This window comes from Anabrus simplex, chromosome 2, assembly GCF_040414725.1.
Source record: "Anabrus simplex isolate iqAnaSimp1 chromosome 2, ASM4041472v1, whole genome shotgun sequence".
Taxonomy (NCBI): Eukaryota; Metazoa; Arthropoda; class Insecta; order Orthoptera; family Tettigoniidae; genus Anabrus; species Anabrus simplex.
Genome location: NC_090266.1, coordinates 1,180,067,542 through 1,180,089,916, shown reverse-complemented (window position 1 = coordinate 1,180,089,916; position 22,375 = coordinate 1,180,067,542). Strand labels below are relative to the sequence as shown.

Below are 22,375 nucleotides of genomic sequence, written 5' to 3'. Positions count from 1 at the left end.
AAATTCTGCTTCGATTTTAATAAGCTGAACATTTGGGGACGATCCATCGTTTCTGGTTGGTTACAGACGTCCGGAGGATGCTTTCTCTGCTGACCAACAAAAGCTGAGATTCGCCTGCAAGCCACTGCGCCTCTTCGTGCGACTGGTATAAGAACATAAGTTTTTTTTTTAAACTTTCATTATATTTAAAATTATCTTTGTACATTTAAATAATAATAATAATAATAATAATCTAAACTCTCACCGCGCAAGTTGGCTGCGCGTTTCGATTGACGTAACTGTGAGTTTGCATTCGAACCTCTCTGTCGGCAACCCTGAAGATGGTTGTCCATGGTTTCCCATTTTCATACCAGACAACTGCTGGGAGTGTACGTTAAATAAGACTACGGTTGATTCCTTCCTGTCCTATCACATCGTCGACAAATTAAGGATGTGATCTGAAGCTCTCCAACGTATTATCTGTAAGATACCTCTTCCTCTTTTCCTCTAGACGTAGGCTACTGTACTGTAGCTCACGGTGAACGATCGAACACTTAACTTAAGCTTCATGTGGTGGGTGTGTTAACGCACTCGTCTATGAAGTAGTGAAACCCTACAACCTGTTTTCCAGTCCTTGACGGGTCAGGGATGTAATGGCATGGAAAACCGGAGTATCCGGAGAAAAACGTGTCCCGCCTCCGCTTTGTCCACCACAAATCTCACATGGAGTGACCGAGATTTGAACTACGGTATCCAGCGGTGAGAGGCCGACCCGCTGCCGTCTAAGCCACGGATAAGTAGTAAATAATAATAATAATAATAATAATAATAATAATAATAATAATAATGCCCTTTCCCTAATTGGGATCAACACACTATGAATATTTGGCCAAGTTTTACACCTGATATCCTTCCTGGTCCACCTCTATGGTGCAGTGGTTAGCGTGTTTAGCTCCCACTCCCGAAGGCCCGGGTTCGATTCCCGGCTCTGCCACGAAATTTTGAAACTGGTACGAGGGGCTGTAAGGGGGTCCACTCAGCCTCGGGGGTCAACTGAGTAGATGTGCGTTCGATTCCCACCTCAGCCACTTCTCCAGGCAAATGCTAGGGGCTTTACGTCTCACCGACACAGATAGGTCTTATGGCGACGATGGGATAGGAAATGCCTAGGAGTGGGAAGGAAGCGGCCGTGGCCTTAATTAAGGTACAGCCCCAGCATTTGCCTGGTGTGAAAATGGGAAACCACGGAAAACCATCTTCAGGGCTGCCCATAGTGGGATTCGAACCTACTATCTCCCGGATGCAAGCTCACAGCCGCGCGCCTCTACGCGCACGGCCAACTCGCCCGGTCCAGGCAAGTGACGGGATGGTACGTAACTCACGGCCACAGGCGCTTCCTTCCCTCTTCCTTGTCTATCCCTTCCAATCATCCCCTTCCCCCAACAAGGCCCCTGATCAGCATAGCATATGAGGCCACCTGGGCGAGGTACTGATCCTCCTCTCCAGTTGTATCCCCCGCCCCAAAGTCTCACGCTCCAGGACACTGCCCTTGAGGCGGTAGAGGTGGGATCCCTAGCTGAGTCCGAGGGAGAAACCAATCCTGGAGGGTAAACGGATTAAGAAAGAAAGAAAGAAAGAAAGAAAGTCTTTCCTGATGCCAAACCTATTTGGATGTATTCGCTGTTGCCTGTTTCCGTGCTGGTTGGTTTGGTATGTTCTGTTTAGATGAGCAGGTGTGTATTAAGACGAATACAAACACCCCCAAAGCTAGAAGAATTAACCGTATGTTGTTAAAACCTCCGGTCTGGCGTGGAATCGAACCCATTTCTCTGATCATTCGACTATGGAACCAGGTGGTGGTGATGATGATGATGATTATGATGATATTGGTTTAATGTCCAATTAATTACATTTGCCGTTACTGGAGACAGCGATGTGCCAGAATTTTGCCCCGCGCAAGTCCTTTTATGTGCCACTAAATCTACCTACACGATGCTGACGACTTCGAGCAACTTCAAATACCACCGGTCTGAGCTGGAATTAAACCCACCAACATGAGCTCAGAAGACCAACATCTTACCGTTTGAACTACTCAGCCCCATGCCCACCTCCTCCTTTCCGGGGAGGAATGAAAATATTCAGGAGTATTCAGCCTAGCCGGCTATGAAGCTCGGTTGCTGGACGAACGTTATACTGTACCAAACACTTTAAAGTAACATTATATACCATTCTTTTATGGCAGGGGCTTGAGACGTGTAGATCATGGGCACGGTGCACGTAGTACGGAGAGAGAGTGAAATTATTAAGTAAATAAGTAAGTAAAAAGAAGTAAGTGGGCATAGCTTGTATGTTTGATAAAATCTCGGCTTTTGAACGGAATTTAAATGATTCCCACCGAAAACTCCTTTTTTTCTAGTGGCTTTACGTCGCACCGACACAGATAGGTCTTATTGCGACGATGGTATAGGAAAGGGCTAGGAGTTAGAAGGAAGCGGCCGTGGCCTTAATTAAGGTACAGCCCCAGCATTTGCCTGGTGTGAAAATGGGAAACCACGGAAAACCATCTTCAAGGCTGCCGACAGTGGGATTCGAACCCACTATCTCCCGGATGCAAGCTCACAGCCCTGACCGCACGGCCAACTCGCCCGGTGAAGTAAAAAACCTCTTCTTGGATGGCTCAGTATATTAGCCTGGACAGTGTGTATCCCGTTCTAGTCCGTAAAACTAATTCGTGACAGTGGCGAGAATCACTTGACCACGATTATTATTATTATTATTATTATTATGATTATTATTATTATTATTATTATTATTCTACGGGGCAAGTTGGCCGTGCGGTTAGGGGCACACAGCTGTGATCTTGCATTTGGGGGATAGTGGGTTCGAACTCCACTGTCGATAGCCCTGAAGTTAGTTTTCCATTATTTTCCATGGTTTCCCATTATCACTCCAGGAAAATGCTGGGGCTGCAGTTTAATACGGCCACGGTCGCTTCCTTCCCACTGCAAGGCCTTTCCTCTCCCATCGTCGCCATAAGACCTATCTGTGTCGGTGCGACGTAAAGCAACTTGTAAAAAAATGTGTTATTCTAGTGGTTTAATGTCACACTAACTTAGGTTTATGGCCACAATAGGATAGGAAAGGGTTGGACTGGGAAGGAAGCGACTGTGGCCTTAAGTAAGGTAGGCTACAGCCACAGCGCTTGGCCGGGTTGAGTAGCTCAGGCGGTACAGCGCTGGCCTTCTGCACTCAATTTGACAGGTTCCAACCAGGCTCAGTCCGGTAGTGTTTTAAGGTGCTCAAATACGTTAGCTTCGTGTCGGTAAATTTACTGGCACATAAAAGAACTGTCAGACAAAATTCCAGTAACATGGCGTCTATGAAAACCATAAAAATGTAGTTTGTGGGACGAAAAACGAAGCACATTATTATTATGATTATTATTATTAGTAATAGTAGTAGTAGTAGTAGTAGTAGTAGTAGTACCATTACTTTCCTGGTGTGAAAATAGGAAATCACGGAAAACCATCTTCAGGGCTGCCTACTATTTCCCGAATACAAGCTGGTAGCTACGTGATCCAAACCATTATTATTATTATTATTATTATTATTATTATTATTAGAGGTTTAAGTTCAGTTTAGTTCACTATATTGGTACAAGTAATAATGAATGAATGAGAGAATGAATGAACGAAAAATGTAGTCTCCTTTCTTCCTTGCCTGAATTTCCGTGTTGGTTATATGAAATGACAGCATCCTTGTTTGTGATTTTGATGCGACTCTTTTCGAAGTCTGAACATTTTGTCTTTGGAGCTAGAGTTCTTTATGGCAACCCTGACATTGTATCTTCACAGCGATTCGTTTTGTCTTCAGAAGGCTTGTTTATTCCTGGTTGAAAGCTCATTCCTTTCAAACGTGGTTTCCTCTGGTCATTGATTTCATGTGCACTCAATGTGTTAAAATTAACCATTAACTTATGATATTGTATTTTCTTCGTTATAGATACTTGTAATTACTGGGGCCTTGCATTAGGGAATACGTAGTCATAATCATATCTTACAAAAACTAATTAAAATGAGAAATATTAGAAAACTCTTCTGTGGATGGCTGACAGTGGGATTCTGGTCACCTTTCTGGCACACAGATTGATAAGTAACAAGTTAAATCACTGAGCCATTCTGGCAGATTGGCTAGTTTCTTCTTCTTCTTGTCCTTTCTCCCAATTTATTAGGGTTGGCAGTTTCTTTTCTGCGTAAATATTTTAATGTTTGCTAACGTTTTAACTTCTCACTAAAGCGACGAGGGTGAGATTGGAAAGGGACCAAGACTGGATAGGTGGCCTCCGTGGCCTAAATTAAGGTATAACATCGACATTCGCCTGGCGTGAAAATGGGAAACCTCTGAACGTCACCCTCAGTGCTGCCGACGACGGGGTTCGAACCCACCAACTCCTGAATAGAAGGTTAGACCTTGTAGCCAATTCACTCTGTGATTAGAAAAATTACCAGTTACTCTTTTTGTATTTTGTCCATCATATGGCATATCTAGCGGATAAACTTGAAATTATTATTTTTGTATTGACTTCAATTATTTATGAAGATGATGATTATTGTTGTTTACAGGGGCCTGCCATCTACGTCATCGGCTCAAAATTCTTTATAAAGTAACTCTCCAACATTATGGGTACCTTGCGGTGTGGTTAGCAAGCCTAACGAACTCCTGTCTTTTAAAACTTAGGGACTGATATATCCACTGTGTTTATCTTTAAAAAAAAACAATCACCAACGCCTTTTAAAACCTGGTACACATAAATTACTTGCGGGATGCACCCCTATTATTGTTCGAGGCAGCCGCACAAACGATGTCCGTGTGACGTCATAGAATGGAAATGCGTATGTTTGTTGTAGCCACCAAGCTTACAGTCACCCTATGTACTATTCCTCCCCTTGGAGTGGGTTTGTGGGTGCCTCTGACGTATACAGCCCCGGTGCAAGTGTGAAGTGCATGCAGCCGGTCTTGCAGCTGTCCTCAACGTTATAAGTATGGGGCGCCTGGCTAGTGCTGCCACAGTCGAGGGTTAAGAGCCCACGTGAGAGGACGTATTCGAGCGGAGAGTTTCCAGCTTCTTGTCTGACGTGCGTTTAGTTATAAAGAGTTATGTGCAGTACCGACATCTGGCGAGTATTTCAGGAAGAGATCTACTACCTAGTTAGTTGTTGGTCCGCTAGGTAACGCGCGCGTCGTGGAGGTTGCTCTGCTTTGGCCCACCAGACGCCGCTTTACACTTCAGTCTGCTGGCACCTACGGTTCTGGGATGATGTCAGTGTGACAGCCGGGAACAAGCCCCCCTTGTGCGCGTATACATTTTGATACGGGTTCCTCTTTATCCGAGGAAGGCTGCCAGTGTTTTCGGATTTTTATGTTGTTTTTCGTCAACTACATGTGAAGAAATAATTTACCGGATCTATACAACCGGAAAAAAATGTGTATATGTGTGTGAATTATGGGATATAAAAAAGTTAAAAGTACGTATGAATGTTGATCATCACCTGAGTATGTGTGTTATAATTCGGGTTGTCTGTATCCCCTGGATTAAGTGTTCTTAAAAGTGATTTGCGTGTTGTGGTGTTCAGTAATTTTTCATCTTTAACAAATTAAAAAGATAGACAAGTTTTAATACCCAAAGTGGAAACATCAAGTTGTTTATGTGAGTGCTTGACAGCGAGTCGTTGCTGATCGGATGGCGCGGTGTTGCAGGTGGCACCGGTGATAGCGTCTAACTCGCCACAACAAGATACTGAATTGTGCTTCGGCAACATGAGGTGGATACCCATGACAATGTTGGCCGTCCTCGCTGCTCTCCATCAGGTAAGAACATACCCAGTATGGGAGTCTTGTTTACAGTTCTCACGGTCTCGATGTGCAATCTGCTAGAACGTAACTAGTTTCTGAAATTGAAGTCATAATTTTTTTTTAAATAGTACTTGGTTTCTATTTACTCTCGCGACTCTAGGCTGCTGTCATTGCCGTGTCCACCATAAACATTGCGAGGGCAACGCCTGATCATTTATGAAAAAGTTTCGAGTTCGAAATACACTTAGCATTTAACTTTAAAATGGGGTTGCTAAATCGCGATTGGTTCCTTTCTTCTCGTCGGAGATAATGAATGTAGGGAGATGTATTTTTCAATGACGCAGATATTAATTTATCTGGTTATGGAATGTATAATGTGAATTATCAATGTCTAGATTGCCTACGAAGCAATTCTCCACTAATCGGGGCACACTATAAATATCGAATGCGGTTTAATGGAGATTTTTCACAGTAGTTGCATTAGGAAACTAAATATTGCAAGACATTCAAGTAGGATAGTGAATATCACCAAGTACCCTGCCAGAGAGATTGCGTTTGTAACTTACTCGTATGTATTAGCGTAGTAAATTTTACTTGGTCAGGGACCGACCAAGATCTGTATGAACTTGTGTGCTAATTCTCTTAACACTACGCTGTTTTTCTAAAATGTTCGGTGAGAAGTGGTCTTTAAAGAAATGAAGTGGTGCAGTAATAAAGTAAAATACAACAATTTTCCATTCTCGATTTTCTGACTTAGTCTCGATGCACTAATTATTTCTTAGTAGCTTTCCCTTTATAAATTGCGAGTTCGATATAATTTCTGGGCAAGAATACCTTAATTTTAATGTCTGCTATCGGTTCCATATATGCATGTGCTCTGTATGTCGATTACTTTGAGTTTCAATTCATTACTTTATTTCGTTGGACCTAAGTTCGAATTTAACAAATTGTGTTCTATTTTCAGGTGTGTTGTTCTGGAGTTTTTGAGCTGCGGCTCAAATCCTTCATCAACGACTACGGGAAGGACAGCGTAGGGCAATGCTGTAGCGGCGAGCGGGCGTCCAGCACGGGCGTGTGTTCCGGGACTTGCCGGACGCGCTTCCGAGTATGCCTGAAGCATTATCAGGCAAAGATTGACACCACCTCCCCTTGTACTTTCGGAGACGTTATCACCCCCGTATTAGGGGGCAACAATGTCCACCTTCTTGACAGCACTCAGGATGGCTTTTCCAACCCCATCCGCTTCCCCTTCGACTTCACCTGGCCGGTAAGTGAAGAAACATCACATCTTGGTTTTACTTTCACAGTGTAGCAAAGTGATCGGTCTGGTGTTGATAGTTACAGAGAACATCGTTCTTTCAGATGAGTAGGTTTGTAACTGTGTATGGCAACCGCTGTTAACTTTTACACACAAGAAATATATATTCGCATCCTCGATTTATCACACGTCAAGTTGGTTACTGTCCACTTCGGAATGTTCTTGAGGTGATGTTCATCGAGAGCACAAAATTGGTACGGTATAGCTGATACTGTATGTTAATCGCTTTCGATCAACACAAAATTAGACGAGATGTGGCTTGCCCGTAAATCATTTTCTAAAGTATTATGTCAGTAAATTTTCATTGTTAGCGGTTAGCGAATTAATATTGTTGTAAATTAATAGTTTTTAAAAATAATTTTAATTGGACGAGATTTTATATTTTATATGATGTGTAATTGCACGGACTAGTTTATTTCACCTGCGGTAAATCACTGATGGATCCTGACTTCGAAACCAAATAAAGAGAAGAGCATAAAGGCGGATTTCTGAGAAGGAAATGTTGGACGTTTTGTAGGTTAGCTTGTTTCACAGCACTCCCCGTCGTAATATTTGTGTTGCTTGTTAGCACGGCAGGGATGCTGGAGCCTCCAAATTCCAAGTAGGAGCGATCAAACACTGAAGGCCTACAGAGTCTGGAGGAAATGTAAAAGAATAGGTTTGAGAGTAGATTTTGGTGTGCGTGCATGTTCATGTAGGTTAATAGAGGATTGATTTTTACGAGTTTGCCCTTAGCTGCGATAAAGCTTCCACAAGGAGTTTTCTAAGTTTGTTTCATTAATGAACACTTAAATGTAGGTATATTCATCCATCCGAATTTTTCGGGATGATCTTGGTTGTCTGCGACTTGATATAATACCGAATTTTATACGAACCAAAGACTATTTTTAGCAGCTCATGCCTTAGAGTTTTACATTTAATAAAACGAGTAAACTATATTGTATGAAGGGACGTATATAACTTCAAATAGTTATATGCCTTTGTTTTTCTTTTACTATATTGGATAAATCTTCGTGAGTTACATTATCTTATGTTACTCAGTGTTACTAGATTGTTGCATCGTCAAATTACCTTAGTTTATTATATTTATTAGACAGATAACCCGTCCTTTCTTTTTTTTGTGTTGAAAAAAACTAGTCTGTCATAGAAAGTAATTACGTAGATGTTACATCTTTGTAGCTTCTTTCGTAATTTTTTCAAAATTACTTTCCTATAAATGTATCTTGAACATTGTTGACGTAGTTCAAAATTTATTTTGTATTTATTTTAATTTACTGCATTTACTTATATCGTCGATTACGTTTGGAAGAATTACAGTACTTCTGTATCTATGGAACATATGAAGGTTAGTTATATTGTACGAAACAGCGCGTCCTTATTTTCGCCCTGTCTACGTACGTCCTTACGTCAGTTGATATGTTCAGGCACTATGATAGATCGCTTTACGGCTGCGTGTTATTCTTTCATTTAAGGACGGCTCGTTGTTTTTAAAACATGTTTAGAAGATTGGTGGCATTTATTGCTGCCTTGGAGTTTTTCTTTATTTTACTGGCGTTTTTACGTTTATTTATTATATTATAGAATGCATTATTTATTTCATTTGTTATTGAGCGGTTAAATGCAATCCTGCTTTTTATTTTCAATCTGTCGTTGTTTGTTGGCGCATATACAGTATACTTACTGGCCTTTGTTTTGTCGCATTGTAAGTATGATAAACAAAATACATTATACATATACTTCAAGATTTCGTTAACTGAATTTAGACTACGTATCGGCCGTTAGATGTACGAAGCTATCTGAAGAATATGGACATTTTTTCTATTATATCATTCGAGGGAAAAAATAGGCCATGTTCCGATTTCCTCGTATCAAATTGTCATACTAATGGTATCCGTCGCATCATTTGAAACTGGCATGACTCTTCTGTTCCTCCGTTTTGAACATTCCTAATCTCGGACACCGTATTACTGAATGGTTGACTTTACGCTAGGGGTGTCCACTGTCTTTGACTAACAGATGGCTTTTCGAGTTTTGAAATGGTGCGGCGGTCAGCACTTGCTCATAGGCTGCTGTTGGTTGCCAACAGATGGTAGGCAGGCGTGTATTCTTTTGTGTTCTGTGCGAGGGGCTTAAAAACGTTTCGGTTTGTTCTTGATGCACATATGGCGTAGGATGTGCAACCTGAAGGTGTAAAGTCCTAATGACTGGCAAGGCTTACCGTGTTATTGCATGCATGCATGCATGCATGTATTATTGAGCCAAACCTCGTTGGCTATTGTAACGGCAACTTGTGTGCCAGTCTGTACCACACAGGGTTGGGGAGGGGGCAGATTTAGTGAGCCATGCCTAAGGGGGGCTGTACTAGGCACGATTTGGACCCCACAAGGTCCTCCTCCCCGCCGGCAACTTCCCATCAATCAGCACTAGATGTAGTACGGCTTCCGGCCGCTAGGTGGCTACTGTTTCCTTTTCGCGCAAGACTCCTGTTAAGAACACCACATTCTCAGTAATACTCGCATTGAAACATGAAACTATTCTGTTAATAAACCGATTTATGATGTATTATTTTAATTTTGCAGCAGAACTTCACAATTAATGAATATTGATCGATTGAGGTGAGAACGTGTTCATATTAAAGAAACTTCTAAGCATCAGGGAGTCCTTTGTTAGGCTTCTCATCGCTTATTGTGTGGTTCAGAAGATGATTGATTTATCGTATCGTCAGATCTAATGTCTTGGTCCGTTCACTTCCCTTTTGTCTTTTGTTAAAAGGTTCTTAAAAAATGTTTGGGCTGAGTGGTTATTGCAGCCTCTAGTTTTCATCCTCAATCTATGGAGAGACAGGGAGGAAAAGTAATAGAAGAAGTGTGGGAAAGATTTTTTCGGAGTTAACTGGCTGTATGAGCTAACTGGTGTGCCCTGCTTCCTGCTCGACACCCTCTAGCTACTTAACGAGGGACATCCCGGTGCAATCGACGTTGCCAAATTGCTCGCTGCGGTCCACTAAATTTAAGCCACAGAATCCTCTTTTACGGGAGATTTTAAGACCGCTTGTGCCCGTATTTTTTTAAGACCGCTTGTCCCCGTATTTTATTTATTGGGACCTATTTACATAATCTCCTTCCCGGGCTTCTTACAATCTCTCTAATTTTGCGGTAAAGAGAAACTTCTATTTCCGAACTATTTTGACCAAATCCTCTAGTGTCTAACAATTTGTCTTCAATACTTAGTCATATTCTGAATGAAATCTGTCTGCGCCGTCCGTTTGGAGTTTATCTTCGCAGTTTTTCATGCACAAATTCATGTAATTCATGTTTGTTGTTACGGTACCTACGGTTAGCGAGTGATAACTTTAATGTAGTCATATTTTAGAGTTCAAATGACCTGTTTTGAATATTACATACTGGATTTAAATTGATGAAATAACCATTTTGTTATAAGTCTCGTTTTCTTGTTTAGTATGTTTGGGTAATTATTGTAATGCAGACTGCTGGGACCTATGAGTAATTTTTAAATTGTGGTTTTAGTTTATTTCTTGCTGTTCTATCTTTATCTGTTAGACTTTATTTGTTAACAATCATTATAAGGGATCTTAACATGGAATGCGTAACTGTTAACGGATTTTAGATAACAGTCTAGGCCTCTAACACTTTCTGAGGACCCTGCGTGGAAGTATACCCACGTTCTTTCTTTCCTTCCGTTCCGCTTCGGTCTTTTAGAAAAACTAAGTGTCCACTCATCCTGCTACCTGCAACAGCAATAAACGCAGTGGGAAGCCGAGGTTCTGATTGAACATAATGACAAGTTCCCATAGAAGAAATACGTGAGGGGAGACCCTCTGCTACTGTAGTGTGCCGTTGGCCCTTGTCTGAAAAACAATGACTTTTGACTACTCAGCACCTTAAAATATCAGCCATAATTCTTGACCATTTCACGTTGTCCAGTAGCTGCCTGGTTGTAAACATGTCACGGGGAACTTTCTTCCAAAGCCATTTCTGTGCGCTAGTTAAGTCATACTGAAGGTGTAGGCTAGATAGCCGTAACAACTTTATAACGCTCAAGAATTCTAACTTCCCATTTCTGTTGTGTACCAGGTATATTTTCTCATAATGTCTTCACAGCTAAGCCCCTGTTAGGAATTCTTCAGTGAATAAAGCTTTAATGTCTCCTTGAAGAAATTGAACCGTGAAAGTCTGTCTAATTTTATGGCGGGTCATCAGTATACTAGATCAGTTTCTGAAGTGCTGTGTCCTCTGTGAAGCTCATACCTACATTATACAATTCATTGCCTCTATTTTATAACTAACTTGTTCGCATTGGAAGAAAATGGTTATGCCTTCGCGAGCTTTTTTGAGCGATTTTCGAATGGAGTACTATACCATCTGTTTTCTAGTTTTCTCAGAGAAGATGATGAAAATATACTGAATATTATCCCCCATAATTTTGTACCAAATTAAGTTTAGGCCTGTAACTTCTAGGTTCTTCTGTTTCGGCAGATTGAATAACTTAACATTTATAAATTAACGGAGTCGAAACTGAAGTGAGGTGGTTTCAGGTATCACAAATAATAATAATAATAATATGGCAGATATTAAATTAGCATTTAACATCCGTATTGTCCTATTGAATTAGGAAATTGTGACACGGGAAGCCTACAGTATTTTGTTCGGAAACAATCACTGCGGTTCCAATTAAGAAGGCAGTCATTTAGTGCACGCAATTGCGTGTGCTGTGCACGCATTTGTCTGGTCGTATGGGTAACCCGACTCGAGCCAGGCACAGTAATAACGTGTAGATAGTAGCCGAGACACCGACCAACACGGAGAGACTGCTTGTAAGTGCTATTAGTGTTTTGATTGTGGAACAATACTGCCCCCTTTACTTTAAACGAGGGTGGTTGTGGAATGAAAAGAACGTCGTCGTTTTTCTCATGTAGTACAAGGTGGCACTCAAGTTTGATGCATACTACCACTTGACATACTTCAGATCTTTATGTAGGATGGTTCACAGAGACTTCGGGGCTCTTGGTACACGTTTAAAGCTTACATGAAGTGTTCTTGAAACTAATTGCGTTCAAACTGGGAACATATGATAATTGACCCAGGAACCTCGATATCTCGAACGTCCATTACTCGAATGTTCATTATCACGAAGTAACTCAACTTTCCCGTCCGTTTGTCCTATTCTTCACGTGTATTTATTTCTCTGTTACTCGAAATTAGGTTAAATGTATTTCTCGATTTCTCGAGGCAAACATTCCCTCCCTTGAAGCAAAAAATACTTTTATGGAATTTTGTGCAACATTAACTGTGCAGTACGGCGTTAATGGTTTGTGAGGAACAGTTATAAAGAAAAGAAAGGGTTACAGTGATGGTGGGAGCTAATATGACGGGAACCGAAACACTAAAATTTGCCGTCATCGGAAAATCGGCGAAGCCTCGCTCCGGTGTGAATTAATTACCGGTCATGTACGAAAGCAATCCCCGAAGTCGCGGATGACAAGTTCTATTTACGAATCTTGGCTACATGGTATTGACGGGAAGTTTCAACGTGAAGAGAGGAAAGTTTAACAGCAACAAACAGAAGAGGCTAACGGATTTTTTCTAAAGGTGTTAACGGAAATGTGTTTCTTGTTTCACTACTGTATCCTGTCTCCTGAAAAGTTACTGTAATAAGGGTTATAATTAACGTGATGCCGTAGAATAGTTTGTATATTTTTAAATACTATTAAAAATAATGTATTCAGTAAAAGCCTTTAGATACATATTATTCAATTATGTGCTATACATGCTCAAAAACGGTATTCTCCATATCTCAAAATTTCGATAACTCGAAATAAAATTTAGCTCCCGAGATGATTCGAGGTTCCACTGTATTTCAGAGACCGATTACAGATTCACTAGTTTTTAAGTTTTAATTTCCTAATATTGTCTTTTTCTGTTGGGGTAGTAGTCGCTAAACCGATGTGAATAACATTCAGAAAAGATATAACAATTGTTAGCTGTGCATCCGAGTTGGATATTCTCACTACACCGTATGAAGGTGGACTCTTATCTGTCCTTGTTTAGGTATAAATAAAGAAAAATATGCGTAAAAGAAGGATTAATAGAGTAAATCCACACATCAAGCTGACACATCCGATCTTTCTCCTTAATCCGTCGTGTACCCCACGCTAATCGTCTATCTAGTCTCAGCCAGACACGAGGAAGATGCGATCAATATAGGTGATGAGAAAGCGAAGTCGACCTAGTTTTCATGACTTCTAACTCCAGCAACGTTAGCGGTATTTCATGTTGGTTCACTAGGATGCTAAGGGTTTCTTTTAAATGTACCAGAATGTTAACGTGGGTCCAGAAGTCGTCTAGGCTTGTTGCCAGCCTGCAGGGTAACTAGGGTAGAAAGGGATGCGCAGTGCGGGTGTACGACACGATTCCATGCCATAACTGGACCAACTCAAGAGAAAGGGATTATGCAACTTCCTTAATCAAGTGCTTTTTTCCTTTCTTTTATTCAGTTGAATTGTATTTACTGCTCATTGCAGCAAACGTATGAAATCTATCCGTACAGTACATATTGAACATTGTTCAGAAAAAACCACTTGCCAAATGTTGCTCCTACCTAACCATAAACTGATATAAGCCATTGGATGCGTGTTTGCATAGCTTCAAGTCTCCCTAAGGCTATGACTGATTTCAGCTGTATTCAGTTTGCATCTCCATTCATTCATTCATTCATTCATTCATAATTAAATATCACAATTGTCTGCTGATAAAATTATATATTATGTCCCGTAACAATTTTCACAAGTAACAGAATATCCCGGTCTTCCTGTTCGTCGAAGGTTTTGCAGTACAGCATCTGAACGGACCTCTGTCCGGAGAGTGAGATAGATTTGAGCGTAGGATCCTTTGATCCGTGTGCAGAGGACAGAACAGAACAGAACAGAACATAGTCTCTGTTAGAGTAGATTGTCTGCTTAATTTCAGCATTTCACTTCAAAATTCGAATAGGCATAATAAATTATTCCGTGATTTTCTGCATGTTGAGCTCAGTACAGTAGAAAACAGTACGGTGCAGTAGGGTTGTACTTAGTTCACTGAAACCAGGCGTTTTGTAGGATACTGGTCTTGAAATTCGATGAATAATGATTCACCAGTCACCCGATTTGCACTATGATGGATTTTTTATATTGTATAATTTACGCTTTACATTATCTTAGTTTTACAGTTTTGAGATGTCTGCTGGTTCCACCAGTTTGTAGGCCAGCTGAGTTGCACAGTTGATTAGGTTGTGGGAATCGAATTCGAGCTCTACCGTTGGCGTTTCAGAAATTTTCTGGCGCTGTAAAATGCACCCTCACTGGGCGAGTTGGCCGCGCTGTTAGGGACGCCCAGCTGTGAGCTTGCATCCGGGAGATAGTGGGTTCGAGCCGCAGTGTTGGCAGCCCTGAAGATGGTTTTCCGTGGTTTTCCATTCCCATACCAGGCAAATGTTGGGGATGTACTGTACCTTAATTAAGGCCACGGCCGATTCCTTCCCACTCCTAGGCCTTTCCTATCCCATCGTCGCCATAAGACCTATCTGTGTCGGTGCAACGTAAAGCAAGTTGTAAAAAAATGCACCCTCCGGGCGAATTCACGATGTCACATTATTATTATTATTATTATTATTATTATTATTATTATTATTATTATTATTATTACTTTATACAGTTTGCTATGAGATATAGATATTTATATTGTTAATTTTAATTGTATTCCTCTGGAAGTGTTAAAACGTTAGCATGAATTGGTTTTGCAGTGTATCATAGATCTGTTATCAAAATCCCTTACCTTTTGTGGCGTATTTCCTGAACAAAGTTTGCGTACAGGAAATTGAATTCCTTTAGGACACAGGGGTAGATGACAGTGATTGGTTTAAAGGAGACATCTTACAAAATGGCATAGGGAATTATGTTACAGGATTTTTGATGGCTACTATTTAATGAGACCGTTCTCATAATTAGATCCGTGATATTTGTAACAATCTTCACTTTGTTGTAGAGAAATATGACACCTAATCAATTAACTCGTAACCACCCTATCGTTGTATATCTATGTAGTACATACACTGTAGTGATTTTTTTCTTGTAACTAAGCATAATGTATCTGACTTAAAATATATGGCTATGTTCTGTTACTCATTTTTAAGTGGATTGACAGTAGTACGTGATGTTTGTTTCTTTTTAATTTTTCAAGAACTTTCTTTACTCGCACCGACACGGATAGGTCTTATGGCGACGATGGGAGAGGAAAGGGCTAGGAGTGAGAATGAAGTGGCCGTGGCCGTAATTAAGGTACAGCCCCAACATTTGCCTGGTGTGAAAATGGGAAACCATGGAAAACCATCTTCAGGGCTGCCGACGGTAGGGTTCGAACCCACTATCTCCCGGATGCAAGCTCACAGCTGCACGCCCCGAACCGCACGGCCAACTTGCCCGGTGATGTTTGTTTCAAAACTAATTTGACACATTTAAAGAGCCGCTGTTGGAAGCATATTTAATCAGTTTTCGTTGGGTGCATTATTCAGTAACTTCAAATTTCATTAAATATTTTATTGCAAAAGCTTCATTTCAGGATTTCTGTGGTTAGAGTTGATTTCGTACCTTCCCTTTATTCTCCCAAATGGTAAGACATACCTAATAATCGGTGCTTGCTTTACATATTTAAGCTGATTTAAATTTCAGTGTGATACCACTATGTTTTTAAGTATGACAATTTCGGAATATCCATATCGCTGAAATAAAGATACTCGCGCCATCATTTATGGAAAACCTTACTCCAATTGCCGATCCGGCAGTATACAGTATTCTTTATTATTTCTTAAATAAATAGAAATGGTTATCGGAGACTTCTTATTAAGTTGGAATATTCTGAATGTAACTAACCTGAAAGTGTGGACCTTTCGTACCTTCGTCGCATTAGAACTGCCTATCGTGCCATGTAGAAACTGGATGTTCTGTAGGAGTCGTGAGGTGGTCCGAATTTTTTCAGGCCATTTTTACTTACAATATTTATGCAGCACTGTTCCTTGATGTGAGAGAAGCTGACAGACGAATGTGTTTCGTATAGGGTGTTACTGTGAGAATAGCGTTGTAAATTTTCCTTGCTTCGTAGGTTTGGTCGACCTGTGATCTAAATCATTTGACCTCTCCACTCTGGAAGATATCAGTAAAATTATTGTGGACTACAAAAGCACTTCTTTCATTACGAAAGTCGACTTTTAATTAACTCTGTAGAAACTATTCCAATATTTGCATAATCTGTGTGTATACTGAGTATTTTGATGGTGGTTCCAAATTAGCGCAAAACAATTACAGCTGCGAAAATTGTAAGACCCGTTTTCGTTTCTTCAGAGATGTCGGTATATTACGTAGAAGTTTCGGATTTGCGACATATTAATTCAATTATGAAGTCAGATATTTCAAAATCTAGCATGTTTGTACAGTTATGGGTCCAAAATTGTTTTGATATCTTTAAGAACATAGTGCTTAATTATAAAGCGAGAAATTTGCAACCAATGATGAATCCTATCGGTTCATGGACTGTAGTGTCTGCTTTCCTTTCCCGTGTACCTTGCTGCAATCTGATCTTGCCTACTGCCATTTTCTATTTCATTTTCTGTTAGGCTACCTTTTCTTTTTCAATTGATGCCTGTTGCAGTAATGATGAAATTCAATTTCTGGTTATGGTATAGTGGTCGGACACTCCCTGCTCCCTCGCTCTCTTATTTTCCTTCTTTAAAGATTTATTGTTATTTTTCTCCTTGACATCGAATCCCATATTATTGTATTCTTTCCTCATGTCATGTTCGAGTTGTCTTTAATTATATGATTATATAGTCAACAAAATATAATCCTTAAATTAGGATTACTAAAGATTCTGCATGCTAGGGTGAATTTGTGTGTGACGTGTTGCCTTGGAATGTGTGCGCGCGATGTGCCAGCACGTAGGCTCACGGTACGGTACAACGAGAAGCGAGTCACAAGGCTGTTTAGTATTTTCCAGCTCCACTCCTCTTGGCATGCAGCAGCCAGCACCGTGGGAAAACGTCTCCTTATACAGAAAGAAGGGATTCATTTTAATTAAGTTGCGCGCGCATCGATAAAAACTAATGACATCGACCATCATGTAGTAGTACTACTCAGGTAGATACTGTTTGCAAAATATCGAGCTCTTTCTAGAGTGGAGCAAAGTATGGAGGATGCTGCTTGAATGGGGTATAGTTGAGGATAATTGCTAATGCGAACCGTGTACTCCATGTTTGAAGGGGAGGAAGGGAGAGATGCGACTGGTTGGACTTGATTGGAACCAGGGACCGTTGTAGCTGCCGCCGGCTTACATTCTCGTCCGGAAATGACGGTGTAATGGCAGGAGTGGTGGAGGATGAAGAGGGGGGGGGGGGGGGCAGGATGAGCCAGGAGAAACTAAACACGAGCAGTGTTCTTGGAGTATTGATGTCACGTTGTATAATTTTTTTCTAAAATAGGTCGATACAGTTATATAACCAGCGATCCTCCTTCGACACTAAATAAATATTGATAAGTTGTTATTGTAAAATAAAAATCTCTATAAACGTTTTGATTTTGATACTGTTTCATCGTCATGTACGTGCCCTGCATGCATTCAGTGACACTGTTTTGTCTGGAAAATAATTTTAGAGGAAGTGCATTCTTAATGTGCCGTATATGTATTGTAATGTAGTATTTTATCAGACTTAATTTGAAGTATCGAAGTATAATTCACCTCCCGTGTAGGTGAAATCCCTAAGGATAACCACAGAAAACATACCTCTATGCTGTTATTATTGAACAAAATGTATCTGTGAGGAAGTTATACAATACCATGCGCTCTTTCTCTTTTTTTTGTTTTTTAGCTACTGTATATATGAATAATACTTCCAATAACTTGCTTAATTACACGTGTTATTGTTTAAGATCTGCTGTTTGGTAATGTAATGAAGTAATTGCCATCCCTTACTGACAGTATCAATACCATTTTAAAACATTCAACCTGATACTAGTGGATGGAGAGTGGAAAGAGGACCTCTTCCTTTAGATGTTAACGACCTCACATCATTGACCTTTGTTTCACAATTTCTTTGTAGTATAGTAGAAATATGTAACTGTAGAGTTAAATAAGTGTATGTTTTATTTTCAGGGTACTTTCTCGTTGATTGTGGAGGCTCTTCACGATAACAATGCAACGTCACGATCCGGAGGTAAGTTGAATAATTGAAAGTTGGCTCACGTCCCTGTCTTGCTGGACGAGCGAGCACTGGCTAGGAACCCAGCCCCACATCGCATGTTGGACTCCCGTCACTATGTGGACACGAGTTTTGTCTTCAAATAAATTACTATGTACGGTGATGAGACAAGTCGTGGCTAGCCGTCCCAACCCGTTTGTATGGAGCTTAGAGCTCTCAGTACCTGATTAGATCGCAACATTTGAAGCGTAGGGAGAAGAAAGGGCACTTTAGCTAACACAATAAACTGCTTAGAATCTGTTGCGGAATACAGAAATTCTTCTCTTTTTCCTCTGCGACTACTATAACACAGAGACAATACTTTCGCTTTAATAAATACAATATTAATAGTATTCAATTTATTTTTCACGAATTAAGCCATGCCAGTGAAAAGCATGCTATTATTACAGTAGCTCTATATAATTATAGAACCTTTCTAGTGAATGTTTTCTTTTTTCAGTAATTTACAAAAATATCGTTACTGTACGTAGTGGAGCCTAATTTGTATTTTGATAATTTCTCTTGTCTCCTACTCTCTGTAGATAAACCAGAACGTGTTTTAATCCCTCATGAATTATTCCTATTAAAAAACGAATTTGATTTCTAAAGTGATTTACAATTTTCTAGGATATTTTAAAATTCAAAAATGGGAAGTCATTTAGTTTTGTCTCATTTCTACATAATTTTTCTAGTGCCTCTTAAATATTGCATTATGTTTCTTATCATTCGTAACATTACATTTGTATAATTAAGCACATAATGTAAATGTATATTTATTTCTGCAATAAGTCGTTTCCAGAATGTTCTTTATGATTGGCCAGTGATAAACGCGTGTAATAGAGTTAGAGATTCCCCAAGTGAGCATCAGTAATAGGCGAATTTTAAAATGAAAAAGGATGGAATTAAAATATATTCATAGGAATCGACTGCGACTTCAAAAAAAATAGCAGTATAAAACATCAGTGACGATGTTTGGCATGTGTACAAAGGTACTCAAGATTTCAGATCTTCACATTGTTCATACGATATACTTCAGACAAATAGACAGCAGGGTTTAAAATATACTCTTGACAGTATATGGAGGAAGTATGTAAGAATGAGCCATGTGGGTGACAGCTGTTGCCACCCCCACAACCACCTTGAAGAAGCAGTCTTCCGGTCGGTGTCCATGTTTCCTTCCTGTGCTGCTGCAAGTATTGCCATGGGAAGCGAGCTTGCTGGAGGTAACCTGACACCCTAGTCAGGGGGAGCCATCACTGAACTTCCTGTTGCAACACAAGATCAAAACTAAATTTAACGTCATAATGGCAGCTTAAGGGGAAATTTTATCTCCCAAGGAATAGACCAGGAACTTCAATCCTGTGCCAAAAAATTACATTCGAACATTTTATGTGAGGAGACATGGTAGAAATTATTTTGCTGTAATTTTTCAAATAGTCGTTCAGCATTTACAAATGAACGTTAGTCGGTAAAGCACCCTTGGGTATTGAAACAGGATAATGTTATTTTGCAGTTACTTGTAAAATTAAAGCATGACGCCTACCCCAGTGTAGCCTATGGAGATCTCGTACTCGCCGCATTAGTCACTCAGAGGCCTATTCTTAAAACGGACTGATTTTGTTTAGCATATTTCCTGAAATGAGGGAATTGTTGCTCGTGTCATGAAGTGGGATCTTTATGGATTATCAACAATTCCTTTAGACCTGATGCGAATCGTAAGGTCGTTGCAAGTATCTCACTATCCAAAAGTTAATTCTTAATTGTGAAAGTTTATTGCATTGTACATATTTTGCCGGGGTCCATATTCAACCCTAGCTACCTACCACATCGTAGTTTTAGCATGCTCTTTCAACAGGTGGGAGAGAGAGTGAACGAGAAAGGGGAAGGAGGGAGTGTGAAGAACACCTCGGTATAGGATGCTCATCCTCCCCTACGTGATTTTCAGGAGTTAGAAGGCAATTTTTTAAAAACAGGCAGGTTTGAGTACATAATAGCAGGGCAGTAATAATACATTGAAGTAGCCTTGGTTGCGGTCGTCATCGGTTTGCTGACACGCATGCTGTTGTAGACAGGAGGCAATAAGAAAAATAACTGCTCCTTAGTAGCAGGTAGAAAAAAGGCTGGAAACTTAAGTTGTCCAATGGGGAACTGAGAATTCGCAACTTCGGCTTGAGTTTATACGTCTCAAGCTGTCAGAATGAAAATCTGTTATTTAACGCTGTTTTTTCTGCCTCAGAAATCATTAAGAGAAGATGGTATGATTTGTTCGGGTAAGGGTTTCGCTCGTTAATTGAAGATAATCTTTATAGAGAAACTTTCTTCTTTGTGGTTGGCTTGTTTAATTGTTCCGAGCTATGTTATAATGTTAGGAGTGATGTATCGTTTCCCACTAAAGTATTTCCTTATGTTGCAATTACAAGAAACCGTAGAACTGCCTGCATTAATTAAGACCCTTTTGTTGGATCAGAAATATGTCTGTATGCGCTTTTTCTCACCAGACTCCCTTTGTGTTGTGGATAAAAACCCTTAAGTCTGTTCCTCATTTTCCTCTTAGTTTATTAATTCTTAAAATCTATAGCCTAGGTTTACCCTTTATTATTTTGTATTTTGTTGTTTTATTTCGATACTTGTCAGTTCATCATTTACATCTTTCGTGTGTAAATGCTGTTTGATAACCTGTTATTGTGTTGTCGGTAATGATGTATATGCGATTATTTCGAATTGATATCGAGAAAGGTGCTTCGGGATTTTCACTTTAACTGTAAGTGTGGAATATTTACTCTCAGGGCGTGCGCGTAAAGTAGACAAGACCCAACTTTGATTCCTGAATCCTTCCTAGAAACGTAAGGTACACCTGGTTATAGACGTCGATTTCAATTGTTATTATTTCAGAGGTGATTTGTGTTACTCAGGAAGTTCCCTGTGTTCTCGCTCCAAATACCTTTCCTTCATTTCGAGATTTTTCAGAAATAAATGGTTAAGATTAAACAATAGAGAAGCAGGTTTCTGTATGTTGGACAAGATGGTCTGACGTCACGCGAAAGCATCGAACAGTCGTGGACAGATTAATCAAATTCCAAACTCCAGTGGGAAAAATCTTCAGGAGCTTCGAAGTCATCTGTCCGTAACGAACGACTGACAGGATTTTTATAAAAATAAACAACTTTAAAAAAAGTGTATATAAGAGAGAGATAGAGAGTTGGTCCAAACTGGTCTTTGTGGTTGGTGGGGAGGGATGCTTTATGTGCGTTTGCGCACCTGCACACTGCGCATGCCCTGTACAAGCTCGTATTTACCCCAAGAAAGCATTTTTTGTTACATTAGTTGATAAATGACTCTCGATATAAAGTTAATAAAAACTAAGGAAAGAGCCAAACTGGTTCTATATAAATCTCATCTTCTGAGACAAATGCCTTTCCGGTTTAGATTTATTATTAATGATAAATGATAAGTCTAAATGAGCAATCTTTAAATGTGCTTGCTTAAAACAGGGAACGACACTGCGTGCTTTAACTTATTTTTTCACGTATGCACACTTTTAAGAAAGTTGAAAGTTTCGTGATTGTGACGAAAGCACGTCTTGGGTATGCAACATACAGTAAACAAACTGTGGCGACGTTTCGTTAGGCCACTCCCACCCTCCGCATACCGGACGGGTGTCGAATTACGCGGTGGACCCACGGAAGCTGGCTGGCTGCCTTGCTTGCTTCTTTCCTTTCTACTTCTGTGGGAACGGCCTAAGATATCACCTCTTTTGGGTGTGATTTTATACGAATCTTCTAACTAAGTTTAATATGGTGGTTTGTGATGATCCTTCTGATTTTGTGCAATTGTGGTGTTCTGTCACTTGATAACACTCGTGTCACTTGATAACACTCGTTCGAACTTGGCGACCTAGAGCATCAACTGTGTTTATAGTTACTTCTTTAGGTTTGGGTTCTC

At 40.1% G+C, this 22,375-nt stretch overlaps 1 protein-coding gene across 4 annotated transcripts in view; it reads left to right on the top strand.

Moving 5' to 3' along the window:
* The window catches only part of Delta (neurogenic locus protein delta), a 1,656,387-nt gene that overhangs the window by 1,623,054 nt on the left and 10,958 nt on the right, over window positions 1-22,375 (top strand). For 2 of the 4 annotated variants that reach the window (XM_067142151.2, XM_067142155.2), the window contains 4 exons: window positions 67-145; window positions 5,737-5,847; window positions 6,797-7,099; window positions 18,349-18,409. In XM_067142151.2, coding sequence (XP_066998252.2) covers window positions 67-145; window positions 5,737-5,847; window positions 6,797-7,099; window positions 18,349-18,409 — 554 coding nt within the window. Of the gene's footprint in view, window positions 1-66; window positions 146-5,149; window positions 5,505-5,736; window positions 5,848-6,796; window positions 7,100-18,348; window positions 18,410-22,375 lie in introns of those variants that run through there. The other 2 variants (XM_067142153.2, XM_067142152.2) reach the window with 2 other exon arrangements.